The sequence below is a fragment of the Schistocerca americana genome, chromosome 7 (assembly GCF_021461395.2).
Source record: "Schistocerca americana isolate TAMUIC-IGC-003095 chromosome 7, iqSchAmer2.1, whole genome shotgun sequence".
In the NCBI taxonomy this organism is placed as follows: Eukaryota; Metazoa; Arthropoda; class Insecta; order Orthoptera; family Acrididae; genus Schistocerca; species Schistocerca americana.
In genome coordinates this window covers 326,947,217-326,965,632 of record NC_060125.1, presented here as the reverse complement: position 1 = coordinate 326,965,632, position 18,416 = coordinate 326,947,217, and the positions used below count along the sequence as shown (strand labels likewise).

The 18,416-nt window shown below is 43.0% G+C and overlaps 1 protein-coding gene across 2 annotated transcripts in view; it reads right to left on the bottom strand.

Moving 5' to 3' along the window:
- Positions 1–7,118: 7,118 nt before the first annotated feature.
- Positions 7,119–18,416, bottom strand: part of LOC124622529 (cuticle protein 19.8-like) — a 43,110-nt gene continuing 31,812 nt past the window's right edge. Inside the window, exons 1-2 of one of the 2 annotated variants that reach the window (XM_047148261.1) lie at positions 12,532–12,560; positions 7,119–7,428 (exon numbers count right to left, since the gene is read on the bottom strand). In XM_047148261.1, the coding sequence (XP_047004217.1) occupies positions 7,195–7,428; positions 12,532–12,543 (246 nt within the window). In that variant the 5' untranslated portion in view covers positions 12,544–12,560 and the 3' untranslated portion in view covers positions 7,119–7,194. Of the gene's footprint in view, positions 7,429–12,531; positions 12,561–18,416 lie in introns of those variants that run through there. The other variant, XM_047148262.1, reaches the window with a different exon arrangement.

The window sequence follows — 18,416 nt, the reverse complement described above, 5'->3', positions numbered from 1 at the left end:
GTATGTGGGGAGACTTTTTTTGGCAAATACATTATAAGTAGAGATAGATGGCTGATCGTTGATGGTAACACTAGTGTTCATAGTGCATTGTATGATTTTTATATTGTGCATCAAAAGTTTTCTGCAATTTATTATTATTATGAGATTTTAATTCTGTGGGACCAATCAGCACCTACTTCTTGTTCATTTTTTCTGCTCAGCTATCATGAAATATACAGGATGTAACACAGAAGTTCTGGACAATCTTTCAGGAAGCATTCGTCACACGTAGAGAAAGAAAATAAGCTACATTGAGATGGGTCCGGAAATTCCCTATTTCCGTGTTACAGCTCAGTTTCTACAAACTATTCAACGCATTAATCGTTTATTTTGAAGCGAAGCATCATCCACGAATAGCACATTTTTGCTAATGTGAGGGTTGCCACACTGGTGAATAAACTGTGCAAAGAAATGTACCCGTGCAGGAATATCTGCTGCAGATAGTGCCGCCAGACGCTGTATACGCTACGGATGTTGCACGTTCCCATGAAGCGCTCTTCAGACAGCCATGCGGTCAACCCTACTTGTCGCGGCTAACGGTCTTACGCTGACACAACGAGTGTCGTCAACCACAAGCAGTTCCTCTTCCACTGAAGGTATCTTCGTCCTTCAGGCTTCTCCTACTTGACGGTAGTAGGCCTGAACTTACTATGCTCCCTAAGACGACGAACAATAGCGTGAACGTCTTCCTGCCATTGCACTGTCGTTCTGGAAATCTCCCCCGATACAAATATTAGGATCCAAGGACACTGTTATCTGCTAACCCGTACAGAAAATAGTCGTCTATCAACTCAGGCCAGCCGCGGTGGCCGAGCGGTTCTAGGCGCTTCAGTCCGGAACTACGCGACTGCTACGGTCACAGGTTCGAATCCTGCCTCGGGCAAGGATGTGTGTGATGTCATTAGGTTAGTTAGGTTTAAATAGTTCTAAGTTCTAGGTGACTGATGACCTCAATGTTAAGTCGCATTGAGCTAAGAGCCATTTGAACCATTTGAACCATCACACACATCCATGCCCGTGGCAGGATTCGAACCTGCGACAGTAGCGGTCGCACGGTTCCAGACTGCAGATTTCAGGAAACACAGACAGAGCAGTGAGAACTAAGCACTGTGTGTATTCTGTAATGAATATACCAGATATCGGTGACCTACAGATTGTTTTAAAGAGATTTCACAATATTCGCGAACCTAATTTAATCCTATTTATCGAGACCAAATGTCCACCTTAAGAGCTGTGGTAAATGTGCCGTTTTCGTGGTTCCCTATTAATATACCACTACAAGTGATACAATGCTTGATCGTTATTTGCCAAATGTGCCTCGGGTCGATGTAATTGAAACGCGGCAAAAAAGTAAGTTATACGTTTCCATTGCAATAGCTGCAATTGATTTACAACAATAAGGGGAAATCCTCCAACCGTTCCCGCGTATTCGTTAAAGTTTTAGAGTAAGTTCAAGCAATGAAGTGAGTCACATGCCAACATTATCTTCATCTCATTGCAACAGCAACACAGGCGGCTAACGTAAGAATTACGCTCTACTGATAAATACCTATCGATCCCTAGCTGATGTTGAGCGCTGGCGCTTCTAAGCAAGGGAGTGCTAGCCGCGGCGGTAGGAAGGATGTTAAGCAGGGGGAAGCGCGGAACGAGAGACAGAGATAGAATTTGACTTTTCTCTTCGTCGGGGAGTAAGCCGGGAGTTTTCTCGTGTCTGAGTCATGTGAGTATCCACGCACGATAACGCTAGGCACTGGCTGTAGTGTCTTGAAGTCACCGCCGAACTCAGTGTACGATGAAAGAGAGAGAGTGAAAGACTGGGAGGGGGGGGGGGGGTGGATGAACGGGGAACGGCTGGTGATTTTTCTGGCCTACTGGTCATGGCATGGAGGGCTGACGCCGTGATGTGTCGAAGCTGTGCTTTTTGTCCTGCTACTCAATCATCTGTGGCATTCGCCAGACTCCACCTAGATGTATATTTTCCTTCAGTGCCGTGAAGTTGTGTTTTATTTTGCTGTGTCATGGATTAGAAATCTAGTGGGGACAAAACGTTGCTTTTGTTGGAAGTGTTAGCTGTAGTCTGCGCTCTGCTTAACATGATCTAGAAAATCGTTTCAAGTGAAGTTTACTGGATGTCAAAAGGAAGGGAGATTTCTTAATTATAACAATTCAAGCCATTTTTCTGGTTACTGGCTCATGCATATTTTCAGAAGTCATTCGGGAATCGTGTGTCTGCCTTCATGTATGATCTGACTATACTTCTCTGTCAGTTTTTGAAGCCCGCTGATCATTAATACTCTATAGATTATATAGTCGACGGTGTGGCCGCACTGGTGGTTAGTGCCAACGGCAGCTTGAAAATGTTGACACCAGCCCAGTGAAACTGAGCACGCCCCGGTTTGAGCAGCATAACTCGTGTTTTGTGTTAGCTAGTCTGTGTAAAAGTTATTGGCAGTACACATGTCGCATGCAGTTGTCTTGATTTGTGGTGTTATTGTTTTGAAAGTTCCATTTCAGCATATCTAGTTTAATTATACGGCTCAATTTCTAGGCTTCTATTATAGGTTCACTGCCATACAGCTTTTGTGAACGAATGCCAATAGTTCATTAGCACTGGTGGCCAGATTGTTTTACATGTGTGTTTGTATGCTTGCTAGGCACATTCTGCCGGCCGGTCTGGCCGTGCGGTTAAAGGCGCTTCAGTCTGGAACCGCGTGACCGCTACGGTCGCAGGTTCGAATCCTGCCTCGGGCATGGATGTGTGTGATGTCCTTAGGTTTAATTAGTTCTAAGTTCTAGGCGACTGATGACCTCAGAAGCTAAGTCGCATAGTGCTCAGAGCCATTTGAACCATTTTTAGGCACATTCTAGCGCTCTGATAAACATGTAGCGTAGTTTTATCTTTGGTGTGGATAGGGGCTGTCATTACTGTGTTCTGATACGAGCATAGTTCCAGACGGTATTGGCGTCGGTCAGACAGTGTGATGCTGTTGCCAATGGTCATCACTGTGTGTGGTGTGGGGGTGGTGGGGGGGGGGGGGGACGCACGTGAGGACGCTAAGGTCCCATATGTCACCCTATCGACACACTACTGTGTCGGCCCCGGGTACTGGCTACGATGAGGATGATCCGTCTCCTGTGGTCCAGTAGGAGGTTCCAACGTGTGGCAGGCAATGGAAGACTTGCGCTCTTCAGACAGCCATGCGGTCAACCCTACTTGTCGCGGCTAACGGTCTTACGCTGACACAACGAGTGTCGTCAACCACAAGCAGTTCCTCTTCCACTGAAGGTATCTTCGTCCTTCAGGCTTCTCCTACTTGACGGTAGTAGGCCTGAACTTACTATGCTCCCTAAGACGACGAACAATAGCGTGAACGTCTTCCTGCCATTGCACTGTCGTTCTGGAAATCTCCCCCGATACAAATATTAGGATCCAAGGACACTGTTATCTGCTAACCCGTACAGAAAATAGTCGTCTATCAACTCAGGCCAGCCGCGGTGGCCGAGCGGTTCTAGGCGCTTCAGTCCGGAACTACGCGACTGCTACGGTCACAGGTTCGAATCCTGCCTCGGGCAAGGATGTGTGTGATGTCATTAGGTTAGTTAGGTTTAAATAGTTCTAAGTTCTAGGTGACTGATGACCTCAATGTTAAGTCGCATTGAGCTAAGAGCCATTTGAACCATTTGAACCATCACACACATCCATGCCCGTGGCAGGATTCGAACCTGCGACAGTAGCGGTCGCACGGTTCCAGACTGCAGATTTCAGGAAACACAGACAGAGCAGTGAGAACTAAGCACTGTGTGTATTCTGTAATGAATATACCAGATATCGGTGACCTACAGATTGTTTTAAAGAGATTTCACAATATTCGCGAACCTAATTTAATCCTATTTATCGAGACCAAATGTCCACCTTAAGAGCTGTGGTAAATGTGCCGTTTTCGTGGTTCCCTATTAATATACCACTACAAGTGATACAATGCTTGATCGTTATTTGCCAAATGTGCCTCGGGTCGATGTAATTGAAACGCGGCAAAAAAGTAAGTTATACGTTTCCATTGCAATAGCTGCAATTGATTTACAACAGTAAGGGGAAATCCTCCAACCGTTCCCGCGTATTCGTTAAAGTTTTAGAGTAAGTTCAAGCAATGAAGTGAGTCACATGCCAACATTATCTTCATCTCATTGCAACAGCAACACAGGCGGCTAACGTAAGAATTACGCTCTACTGATAAATACCTATCGATCCCTAGCTGATGTTGAGCGCTGGCGCTTCTAAGCAAGGGAGTGCTAGCCGCGGCGGTAGGAAGGATGTTAAGCAGGGGGAAGCGCGGAACGAGAGACAGAGATAGAATTTGACTTTTCTCTTCGTCGGGGAGTAAGCCGGGAGTTTTCTCGTGTCTGAGTCATGTGAGTATCCACGCACGATAACGCTAGGCACTGGCTGTAGTGTCTTGAAGTCACCGCCGAACTCAGTGTACGATGAAAGAGAGAGAGTGAAAGACTGGGAGGGGGGGGGGGGGGTGGATGAACGGGGAACGGCTGGTGATTTTTCTGGCCTACTGGTCATGGCATGGAGGGCTGACGCCGTGATGTGTCGAAGCTGTGCTTTTTGTCCTGCTACTCAATCATCTGTGGCATTCGCCAGACTCCACCTAGATGTATATTTTCCTTCAGTGCCGTGAAGTTGTGTTTTATTTTGCTGTGTCATGGATTAGAAATCTAGTGGGGACAAAACGTTGCTTTTGTTGGAAGTGTTAGCTGTAGTCTGCGCTCTGCTTAACATGATCTAGAAAATCGTTTCAAGTGAAGTTTACTGGATGTCAAAAGGAAGGGAGATTTCTTAATTATAACAATTCAAGCCATTTTTCTGGTTACTGGCTCATGCATATTTTCAGAAGTCATTCGGGAATCGTGTGTCTGCCTTCATGTATGATCTGACTATACTTCTCTGTCAGTTTTTGAAGCCCGCTGATCATTAATACTCTATAGATTATATAGTCGACGGTGTGGCCGCACTGGTGGTTAGTGCCAACGGCAGCTTGAAAATGTTGACACCAGCCCAGTGAAACTGAGCACGCCCCGGTTTGAGCAGCATAACTCGTGTTTTGTGTTAGCTAGTCTGTGTAAAAGTTATTGGCAGTACACATGTCGCATGCAGTTGTCTTGATTTGTGGTGTTATTGTTTTGAAAGTTCCATTTCAGCATATCTAGTTTAATTATACGGCTCAATTTCTAGGCTTCTATTATAGGTTCACTGCCATACAGCTTTTGTGAACGAATGCCAATAGTTCATTAGCACTGGTAGCCAGATTGTTTTACATGTGTGTTTGTATGCTTGCTAGGCACATTCTGCCGGCCGGTCTGGCCGTGCGGTTAAAGGCGCTTCAGTCTGGAACCGCGTGACCGCTACGGTCGCAGGTTCGAATCCTGCCTCGGGCATGGATGTGTGTGATGTCCTTAGGTTTAATTAGTTCTAAGTTCTAGGCGACTGATGACCTCAGAAGCTAAGTCGCATAGTGCTCAGAGCCATTTGAACCATTTTTAGGCACATTCTAGCGCTCTGATAAACATGTAGCGTAGTTTTATCTTTGGTGTGGATAGGGGCTGTCATTACTGTGTTCTGATACGAGCATAGTTCCAGACGGTATTGGCGTCGGTCAGACAGTGTGATGCTGTTGCCAATGGTCATCACTGTGTGTGGTGTGGGGGTGGTGGGGGGGGGGGGACGCACGTGAGGACGCTAAGGTCCCATATGTCACCCTATCGACACACTACTGTGTCGGCCCCGGGTACTGGGACTGTTTGTACAGTTTTCCAAATTCTTCTTGATTTACGTGACGTGCAGTTACAGAATATAAAAGTCATTATTAAATCGACGATTATTGATATTACAGCGCTAAAAAATTCTTCCAGGATCTTTTGAAAATGTTTGAACGGTTTTCTCTCAGGATTTCCGTTTTCTGACTCGATCAACAGTGGTCGTAAGTGATCAATTAAACAGTTTGCACCTGAAGGTGGACTCTCAGGGTCTAAAATGCGTTGCATGTATTAATTAAATTGGAACTGTTTCGTGTCTGAAGACGTTATTATCCACACTTCCAGTGTAATTGATGTTCAATACGAATACTTTTATCATAAACAGCGTGTACCGGGGATGGACTAAATGATTTTGAACTAAGGGCTCATCTCCATCAGCCAACAGCTTAGCAATATACGTTTTTATAAAGGCGGCCGTCAGTTGGAAAGAGGACCGTGAGCGTAAGCTGCAATGCAGTGCGAGTAGTTTATGTTAATAAAGTACTGAAAATACATGTCTGTCTATCGACTCTCGAAGTACAGTCTTCAGGCCTCATGACTGCTTGTGTAGTTGGAGTCCTGCAAGTCTGGGTTGGATTGTGGTGCACCGTTCGTCAATGTAGCTGTGAAAAGAGCTCGGTATGGTTCTGGCTGTATGAAGGTGAGTATCATCATCGTCATCATCATCAGCCAATTCAATCATTAAATGATGTGGCCTCTTCGAGTCGTGGATTCAGGTAGGCTTTCAGCAGTCTTCTCCAAGTGGGACGGTCTTGGGCAGTTCCCTGCCAGGTGTTACCAGCGATCTTCTTGATGTCTTTGTCCCATCTGTCTGGTGGTCTTCCTCTAGGCCTCCAGCGCTCCCTCGGACTCCAGTACTAGCTTCGTCCGTCTGTTGTCTTTTCTTCTTGCGACGTGGCCAGCCTACTGCCATTTCAAGGAACCTACTGTCTCTAAGATGTCGTTAAAATTCGTCACAGACGGGATGTCATCTGCCCTTTTCTCATACTTTCTTATATAGCATATCATAGATCTCTCCATGGCTCTCGGTGCTGTCCTAAGTTTCCCTTTTGTAAATGAGTTCAGTGTCCATGTCTCGCAGCCATACGTCATCACAGGAAGATTGCATTGAGTATATCGACTAGGAATCACATGAGTGTCCAAGGACGTAGCCGTGGAAAGAATTAGGCAAGGGTCTGACAGTATAAAGCTGAGTAAATGGGCCAGGAATTAGATCTACCAAATTAAGAGGTCTAGAGAGAGATTAAAACAATAAAAAGTTCAGTATCACATGAAAGAAGTTTTATTCACGGTGATTAAATCAACAAAGGTGGAGCAGTCCGATAGGACTGTCGTTCATCCTAGGATGGCGGCCCTGTAGGCAGCAGTGTATGGGGCGACGTAGGCAGCAGAGTATGGGGCGGCGTAAGCCACTGGAGCTGCGGCAGCGGTGTAGGCGACGGGGGCGGCGACTGCGTGGGCGGTGTAGGCGACGGGGGCGGCGGCCACGTAGCTGGCCAGCAGGCCGGGGGCCGGCTTGGGTCCGGGGGCGGCCAGGCAGGCGGCCACCACGGCCAGGACGACGATCACCTGCGATTAACAGCACACAATCTTCAGTATTGGGTAGTCAAAAAATGGTACAAATAGCTCTGAGCACTATGGGACTTAACATCTGAGGTCATCAGTCCCATAGAACTTAAAACTACTCAAACCTAACTAACCTAAGGACATCACACTCATCCATGCCCGAGGCAACATTCGAACCAGCGACCGTAGCGGTCACACGATTCCAGTCTGAAGTGCCTAGAACCGCACGGCCACACCGGCCGGCTACTGGGTAGACAAAGTGAACTCATTACGTCTTAAATCGGGTAGAAGTATCCAATTAAACGGTAATCAATTCGGCTTGGAATCTCATTGACTGGAATAGAATTGCCTTTAGTGATGGGTTCCGCTTCGAACTGATGTGTCTGGAGAAGCCACGATAGGGGTGGGATACCATACCGCCCGCCTACCAGGAGTGATGGTCTGGGTGCCATCTCTTTTCATGTAGAAACTCTTTGACTGACATCCACGTAACCCTCACAGAACAGCGTTATGCCAAAGATATTAATTGTCGCGTTTTGTTATTCCTTACGGCCAGCTATCCCGGGCTTACATTACAGCGAGATAATGCCTGCCTGCCCAAGACGGGAGTTGCTACAGCTTGTCTCTGTGGATGCCAAAACTCGCCTTCGCCAGAAAGGTCGCCATATCTCCCTCGAGTTGAGAACTTTAGCAGCATTATGGGCAAGGCCTACCAACCATCTCGGAACTTTGGCAATCTAACACCATGGTGGGACAGAATTTGCAAGGATGTCGCTCTGGAGGACATCCAACAACGCATCAATCGATTGCAATCCCAATAACTGCCTGCGTAAGGACCAGAGGTGAAGAAACTCCTAATTGGCGCGATATGTTTTTTTCTGCTTCTTGTAAAAATTTTCGATTTTTCCTGAAATCGTAATCATTTGTTTGGCTTTGCATGTAAATATCTAGAGATTTCAGTTCCATTCGAATAATTCCTATATGGTGCATCGTGTCATTGTCTTTCAATGTATTTTCAATGTATTGAAATGCCTTTTGAATAAGTGGAGTTACTAAAGAATAACCTAAAGAAACATAAATTTTGTTTAAACGTAAATATTCTCAAAATGGTACATTGTGTAACGAAAGAATTTTTAAAATCTGAAGAAAAGTAACAGAATCTTAAATGTACGCGTGACAGAAAATTAATAAATAGGACGCTTTTCATATCAGGAAATTGAGATATTTGCCCTGGGAATAAATTTACGAGCTGTCATTTTCACTAAAAAAAGTGCCTGATTGCAATGGCTATGTACGTGTTTTTGACGTCCATACGGATGATTCGTAACTGAAAATAAAAAGAGAGGAATGCTATGGAATATTCCGGATAACTGCAAATAAGCGTTTTTGTTGCCGAATACATGACGAAAAAGAAAATGACTGCGTTAAAATATACACATCCACTTCGTTCCTAATGTTCATAGCTGTGGCCATTATTTGTGGGTCTAAATTATAATAAATTACAGCGCAGCGCCGCGCATTTATCCTGTTTCCTCTTAAAACCAGTCTACTGTGCATAATTACTTGTGATTAATTCTAGCAACTAACAGCTGCTGCCTAGGCTACCAGTACGTGTTATGTTGCCAGTCGGATAGCAAGAAACCGTAAAAATGTACGGTATAGCCCCCTAAAATATTCACATAACAGTGTTCCACAAAGAAATTCACAGTAACGCATTTCCAGAAAATATGAAATAAAATATTGGCCACTAAAATCAATTTTTAGCACATTTTGATTTACAACGCGTTATTCTAAATAATTTCGTAATATCTTATCTGCAGTTGAAAAGTTAAAACGTGTTGTGAACGACTCTCTTTCCAAGTTCCCGCATTTGTCCCCGACATGCAACTGGTAGAAATAGAGAGTAACAGCTGTTCTTCTCCTAAAATATATTAATTACTCGATGAGTTTCGACGCTATATTATTGGCATCTGTAGGGCCCTATGCAAACGGAATGCACTATCACACGTACCATGTATATTAACTGGTCCCATGGATTTCTCTTTACACGGTGTGTGCACTGTAGCTATCCAAAAAGAAAAAAAAAACTGCGACAGTTATTGTTAGATGACTGGAGAGCACACATCGTGTAAATAGAAATCCATGATACGAATGAATGTACACCGTACCTCTCCCAATGCACCGATGGTTTGTTGTCACTGTTCAGTTTGCATACGGGCCTGAGGATACCACTAATACTTGTCAAGTAATTAGCGTATTTTGTAAAAAGAACGGCTATTCTTACTCCTCATTTCTACAAGTTTATGACCAGCCGCCGTGCCACGTCCATTTCAATAAGGGACATGTATGTAAAAATTATGATTGGCATATCTCTGGAGTATCTCTTTTTGTCTAGTCCAGGGCCATGATTACTTACAATCAGCATAGTATGGAACATCCTATATAATTGCGTAGGGTTGTGGTTTAAGAAGGCCATTGTAGCCATGGCCAAATCATCGGTTCATCGCTGATACGCATATACAGTATAACACGGCACCACATCCTGAAAATTTCCATGATAAGGTACATTCATTCAGCTATGTTGTTAGTCCGAGCTTCCTCTCTACTGTGCGATACAGCACCTCCTTCGCTTGTGAAAACAATCACTAGCTGAAAATACTGATGACCCGTACTTGACGATTCACTTTTCTCCGTATAGTTCTCTCTACAGACAATAAACTGTTAGCGGTTAAAACTGCAAGGGATGAGTTATTTGACCGACCGTAAGGTATCATACAGTCAAGTCACATTCGGTGAGTCTGAAAATGTTACTGTGCGTAGCTAGACAATGTCCGTGCGAGATGCAACGCAACGACTCTGCACCAGGTAATGTCAGCACTGCGAATACAGTTCTGTCTTCCCAGGAAGTCTCAGCAGGAAAAGGAGCGCAGAGAGTCGCCTGTCCATCAACAATACTGGGTGAGGAAGTGGCAGCTCTCGGTCTTTTAGACGACTTCCGTTTTTGCGCACAGTATGATAATGGACGTATCCGTGTGTGGAGGGTCAGAGAATCACGATCATTGAGAGGAAGCATTCATCACCGTCAAACGTTCCCAGCACATGGGGTGGTGGTTGGGGTGCCACTGGGATAACAACTCGACAACCCCTGTTTCGAATAGCCGGTGATCCGTGTAGCAGCCGATACGGTGGCTGTGCCCTGCACTGAAGCCATCCTTCAAGCTATCTTTCAACAAGATAACGAAAGAGAGCATGTGTTCAGTACTGTTCAGACAACAGGAGATGTTTCGATTGTAGCTTTGGCTAGCAAGTTTTCCATACCACTAACACAAAGGAAACTCGCCAACCACTATGACTGATGGGGTCTGGCATACGGTTGCACCTGGACGAAATGATGTACCAGTACCTGTCATCCAGAAACATTTCAGATACATTTCCAGCCAGACTGAAGGCGTCATGCGTATTAAAGTTGGCGGCTCTGTGTACTGAATTTCGCACACTCCCAAATTTCGTACAAATTAACTCGTATATAAATCCTAGAAATTATAGCACAATATCTAAAAGTGTGTTATTCGTGCAGTTTTTCGTGGAGTTACAGTACAAATTGCCAGTAGTGTACATATTTGGATTTGGAATTTAATAAGATATTTCAATTTTAGATGAAAAATTATAAACGCTTAAGCTTATAACATTACAGGCTACATATTTTATTTAGTTAGACTGACTGACAGGCAGATGATGACACCACGGAACTACCTTGCGCCATTCACAAAGCACCACCGATACTACAGCACGGAAAATAGAAAAATCACTCTCTACGTGTGTGATCACAGCGGTTCACCACTCATCTCAAAGCCACGATGTAGGAAAATTATATTAACGTCGTTTTGTGTAACATGGATCACATGTCACATAAGGGTACGTAATTCCTTAATAATCACTTACCCCATTCGGTGGGATACTGTGTAGCGTCTATGAATTTGTTCCCGGCCACTATGGACATGAGGAGTGTAACTGCATCGCTATAAGCAACCTGCCATTTCCAAGCTGTTAACATCAGCATCGCGTTTAGGGCAACGAAGGCTTGACGTGGAGGAAAGTGAGATTACGACAGTCTCCAGTAGACTATGACGTCACTAGGGTCGGAGCCCGAGTTCACAGTGGTTCGTCTATGGCCAGAAATGTCATTGACTGTTGTAGAATTGTCTTCAGTGAAAAGTTCTGCTACTAACTGAGCCTTGATGAACAGAGCAACGTGCCTGGAGACTACTCAGACAGCGGGGCGTACCAACCTGACTGCCACCCGCCATACGGCCCGAGAACCAGGACATGGTATGTGGTGGCATTTCAATTCATAGCCGAATCCCTGCATTCTTACAGCTGATTGGGAGGGCGAAGATAATCTGCGTCCCGTTTTGTTGTCCTTCATACCAATCCACCGCGAGCTTACATTTCAGTGAGATCATGCCCATCCGCACACCGCGAGCGTTTCAACAACTTGTCTGCGTGCTTGGAAAAACCTACGTTCGTCAGCAAGGTCGCCGGATCTCTCACAAATTGAGAAATCTGGAGCCTTATGGGCAGGGCCCTCCAACCATCTCGGGATTCTGATGATCTAATGCGCAAATTGTACAGAATCTGGCACTATATGCTTCAGGAGATCCAACTCTATCAATCAGTGCAAGCCGAATAGCTGTCTCCATAACGGGCAGACGTGGATCAACACGTTATTGCCTTGCACAGTTGGTAAAGCTTTTCCTCACGAATAGTCCGTCCATTTTTTTTAAATTGAACTCTAAATGTACATCACATCTCCAAATTTCCGGTCCAGTGGGATTATTTCTTCGTAAAGCTTTTTTTTTTGTCTTATAGTGGACATCTGACTTATTTAGTATTTGTACAATCTACAACGCAGACTAAAAATATTAAACACCTCCCCTTTTAGCTGAGAAGCCCGTACATTCGAGAACCCATACCCTGTAGAATACATATCAAACGCGTTTCCCTAAAGGCTTCAATTTCAGAGTCCTGAGATAGGCGTTGGTAGAAGACACCAGGGATATGTTGTTCCTACGAACTCAATGACAAGCGAACGGCGTCGCCACTCACCTGCTTATACATGTTGCTGTCTTGTTGGCTACTGGTAACCTGTGGCTACAGCCCGTTGTCTCGCGCTTATATACCACTCGTGTAGGCCCGGCATGCATCCAAGTCACGTCTTGTGACGCTGAATGGCCGAGTCGAAGGCAGCGTGTCTTGGCCAAGCGACGGGCGGCCAATGAAAGAACTCGCCATAATAGATTCATGGGATTGACATATAATATTTCATGTGTGTGACGAACAGCAATGCTAAATAGTTTAACTAATTATGACAGAGTCAGTTTCGTTAGAACCATTTTAGTCGTTTCTGTGTGTTCGTGTTCATAAAAATATCGAAAAAAGTAAGGTGTTTTGAAGTACACATTGCACAACACAACACTTTACGAACTTACAGTCTATTGCTAGCGAGCAAAATTGTTCCATGCTCGTTGGACATTCAAATCAGGTGTCGTATTACTCTTATATCGTGTCACACAAACTTGATTCTTAAGTGTTAAGGGGAGTTTGAACGCCATATCCGGACAATGTAAAATTTAGTGAACTGACTTCCCAGTATTTTGGGAACCACTGTAACCATTAACATGCAACTTTTACACGACATTAAACTGTATGTTCTGATTCTACTGAACTACAAAGACTCACGATATGCATGTTATTACTCTCTGAAAATTTGAATGCTCTACTCGAAGTAGTTTCTGAGATTTATGGAAAAATGTAACAGAAAATGTAAATTTTCAGCAACTTCTTCTAATGTTTCAAAAGACTGTAACTCACTTAATACATGCTTAATTTTTTTTTTATTTTTACTCACTCAGAAGAGCCCTGTACCATACTATATATCATCCTCTTGATCTTTTTCCATTTTTTTTTCTTCTTTCTGAACTGTGCTGCATAGTCTGCTGTATCAGTGCGAGCACTGTCCATCCATTCAAGTTCTCTGACGAATTCACCAGGATTAAATCCCATTTGCTGTGGCACTTTCACTCTATCAGTGTTGCCATAATTAAAAGTAATGGCACCATCACTGATCCCCACTCTACTGTCTTCATTCCAACAAAAACATGCAGACACGTTTTCTGTAATTCAGGATTTGCCTGGTTTCTGTAAACTGGTTTTATGATATCCATGACTGCTGCTGGGATGGAATGTTTATGGCTGTATAAGCTGTTTGAGTACTGGGCATTGTGGTAATTGCACCATGAATCAGGTCCAGAAGGGCAAAGGTGGTGTACTGGTTTTTCATCAGTTGACAGCCTGTGGAAGAAGGTAGCCCATACTGCCTGCTCCATTTTCAACAAATCCTCAGCATTATTAGCCTTGGCGTCATTCCTTACTTTCTAGAGATTTATCAATCTATTCGTCACTTTTCATCCGAGAAACCTTAGAACTTCGACATACAACGCGACTTTATACTCCGAAACTATACGAAACCGTTTTTGAAAGTGCTACCAATAGGAACACAATTAATCTTTATAAAACAGCAATCCACAGCCTCCTACATAAAAATTTACCGATTTTATATCTTGAACTAACGCATGTAAATATTTTAACATTTTCCACCGGTGTAGATTATATTTCAAAAAATAAAATAAAATACTTCCCATGTGAGTTTATAAGTGATATATGGATCAATTTATTCGGAAAATTGCAAGTTATATATTGAGATAAAAATCCGAAAATGTGAAAAAACAATTTACCGTTCTTACTCCCCTTAACTTACGCAAGCTTACCTTCTCCGAATCAATATTATGATGGTACTGTGAAACGTCAAAATATATGAAATAGTTACAGCCGGAAAGAGACTTCGCCATAATTATTTGAGTGTTGAACATATGGTTGCTAAGATCTATATTTACTTCATGTCTTACCGCAGAATAATAATGGCAAAGCTACATCACTATACACAAAAAAATCTACTCGCATGAATTCGACGAAACACACCCATGACAGGTTCATTGTGCAGTTGTTGTGACATTTTCTAACAGGAAACTATTATAAAGTGCTTACGAAACTATCGGGTCAAGTATTCCGTTAGGAGAAGGAGATTAGTGTTTAACGTCCCGTCGACAACGAGGTCAATAGAGACAGAACACAAGCTCGGATCAGGAAAGGATGGAGAAGGAAAGCGACCGTGCCCTTTCAAAAGAAGAATCCCGCCATTTGCATTAAGCGATTTAGGAAGATCACGGAAAACCTAAATCGGGATGACCTTACGCGGGTGAGAGCCGCAGTCCTTCCCAACGTGACTCCATCGTGCTCACCATTGCGCTACCCTGCTCGGTAAAATATTACATACTATAGAACATACCTCACATCTTCACCTTAATTAATTGCTTTTGAATTCATCATGTGCGGCAGTGACAGAGAATCTTCCAATACGTGTAATATGCGGCAGATGTATTGGAACAAAGGGAAACAAATAATAAAACAAGGAATTAAGGAATACGTAGAAGGTAATAAATTTTATGAACAATGGCCTCAGGAATTATTACTCTGCTTCATCAGTATACAGGGGAAGGTGTATGAAATATAAGAGTGAAAAACGTTAGAAACTTTGTCCTCAGTTTTCTGATGCAAAACTCTGTGACAATGGATGTAAAAGCTGTTTTGATAATGCCTTTAAAGTACTCGCAGAAGTTCTTACACAAAGCTTAGAAGGGAAAAAGAGAAAAGTGTACCGTGATGAGTGAAGACGAGTCCGCGCCTCTGGTAGCGCCGGCTGTAGTATCGAACAGTTTGTTTTGAAAACCAGCGAAATAACATAGGAACACGTGTCTAATTAGGAGATATCGAAGTTTTTTATGTGGTAAACAGCCATATCTTTTAATCTTAGTAAAGAAAGGAGTCTCATCCAGTACAGAGTTTTGTACAGGTGAGTTTCTATGTTTTTCATAAATATGTGCGTATTATGTCTTACGTCTGGAGAAGTTTTGAGGAAAGATAGTGATACACTGACTAATAGAAAAATGAGAAGAAACTGCAAGGCGCCAACTGCTTTCAACATCCAACACACGCCGTAACAAGAAAAGGAATTATTGATTTTTGAAAGAGTCTCTCAGAATATGCCTAACGCGGCGATTAGACAATTTTTGTAAGCAGATGACCTGCTGCCTGGTGAAACGAAACTTTTATTTCATTATACATTTGTGACCAGTATTAATTATATCGAGAATACAACATAAAATTACTTATAATGAAACAGAGATAATATTGGATAGAGGGTCCGAAACGAAAATTACAATTTTAATAGTTCCCAAAACGAAAGAAACGGTTCTTTAGGTCTGAAGTTAACAGTGTGAATATTTATAGGTAACATTGAAACTATAAAACAAGTAAATGATTCAACATCTGTATGCGAGACAAAGAAAAAAGTCCATTATTAACCCAGAACTCTGTAAGGTGTGCCGAGATCATTCATTTCCTCCAGCTTCAAACTCACAAAAACAATGTTATATGGCTGCTCCTCAGACTTAAAATGACGCCTAAGCTGAATCTTGTAGACATCACTTTCTGCTACTTGTCATCCAATATTTGATATAGGCATCTTTCAGGCACTCCCATAGATTATAGTATTATTTCCTGCTCCCGAATGTTGTCTACTTTCACCAACACACCCTCTCTTTGACAATGACATCGGTTACGCGTATCGTTTTTAATCCAGCGAAAGTACTTCGCCGGTCGCTGTGGCCGAGCGGTCCTAGGCGCTTCAGTCCGGAACCGCGCCACTGCTACGGTCGCAGGTTCGAATCCTGCTTCGGGCATGGGTGTGTGTGGTGCCCTTAGGATAGTTAGGTTTAAGTAGTTCTAAGTTCTAGGGGACTGATGACCTAAGATGTTAAGTCGCATAGTTCTCAGAGCCATTTTCTTAAAACTACTTCTTCGGCCAATCTACAATAAATTCGTCTGGATAACGTCTCACATAGCTCTCCTGGTTTCCCTTACAACGCGTAAGTGAAATAACGTTGAAGAGTACAGTCGTCTGAACATCGCCAATACTATGTAAAATTTGAACCGAAGATTCGGGAACAGCTGCTATTAAACCGAAACGAATCACGACAAGACTAGTCTGAAAACAGGATGTATTTAACCAAACAAAACCAAATTTCAATTTTTCTGGCAGTATAGCTATCAGGATAGCTCTTTAGCGTAAACTGCAGATCACAATAGAGACATTCACATAAAACAGTTAAATATAATACTGAAACAACATGAAGAAATGTAATGCCCAAATAATGTGTGAAAGCGGTTTAATTTTGCTGGCGTTTATTGAAAAATAATTGCGTACCTAACGTAAAAGTGAAATCAGATAATTGAATAAACCAATATTTTATTAAAATTCTGTACACTGTAATGACGATCAGTCGTTGATCCCAATTTCACAAAAATTACAAAACGACTTAGGACACATAATTTAGTTTGGAATATTACGTGTGCCTTTGGTCCAAGGCGCAAGTAATATTCCAAACTAAAATATCAATCCTAAATCGTTTTGTAATTTTTGTGAAATTGGGATCAACGACTGATCGTCATTACAGTGTACCGTCTTACCACCAAATTTCAATCAACAAAGGACGTCGACACATTACACTCAAATGCTTGTTTCCCAAGTTTCTGGATGCCAGAGAGATGGAGTACCTCATACAAACGAAACAGAGTTAGTGCTGACTTAAACATGTCTTTGGTCAGACAGAAGTATTTAATGATAGTTGTTTAATTGCAGCATTTAATAATATTTGTATACTCGCAGCACACGCTATACCCAAACAATCATTTGTTGAAATAGTACTGGAGGTCTAACCGGTAGCGCCTACGACAAACTTGCCATTTATTGTAGCATTCACGATGACGAGCAAAACAAAGTAATCGAAATAATTTACGAACATTAACAGCTGGCAGTCAGTTTACTGATGGGTCAAACTTACATGCAGATTTGACGACGTTTCGTGCTTTTGCTATCTCGTTATAAATAAGGATAAGGTGGAAGATCACACTAAAATTGATGAAATTAGTGTTTCTAGCATCTTCCACTTACCGCTTTAATTTCCGATTTCCCCTAGAGCAGTCGTTCCTGATCATATTCAGACTATTACCACAGCAGCACAGTGACACCCAGTACCCTCCCCACCCCCCCACCCCCCACAGCCCTCCCCCCAGCTACCAACCCCATCTACATTAATGGCTATCTTAACTTAAGAAAGCAAAAGAAGTTTTGATGCAGTTTTTACCAATTCGACCGGCCAATTTACTTTTATATTACCGTCATCCTGGGAGATTTTGGTTTACAACTGTGTCACTTACCTTGAAATTTACAAAAAAAAAAAAAAAAAGAAATGGTTCAAATGGCTCCGAGCACCACGGGACATAACTTCTGAGATCATCAGTCCCATAGAACTAAGAACTACTTAAACCTAACTAACCTAAGGACATCACACGCATCCATGCCCGAGGCGGGATTCGAACCTGCGACCGTAGCGGTCGCGCTGAGGCGTAGCGCCGTATAACGATCCTGGTTTGGAGGCGGTTAAGTGGGAGATGTGTCTCAGAGCTGGATAATGACAGATGGTGACGGGAGACTGGACGCACACGTAGATTATGTATCGGCCGATAGAGGACAATGTTGGATAGGGGGGCTGTGATGTTAGATTCGATGGTGCCCACTAGGGTGCACTAAAGTAATAGAAGGTGTTTCATAAACCGTTCTAGTATTTTCATAAAGTGTTATTATTTCTGTTTGTGTATGTAAAATGTTATAAATGTGTTTTAGCAGTAAGAATGATGCGTGAGTGTGGTTTAAGGTTAATATGAAGATAATTGTTTAACGAGTTATGTAGTAGGATATAGTGTGGGAACAATTCGAAGAAGTATGGATGTGGACAAACGGGATTTTTGTTGAA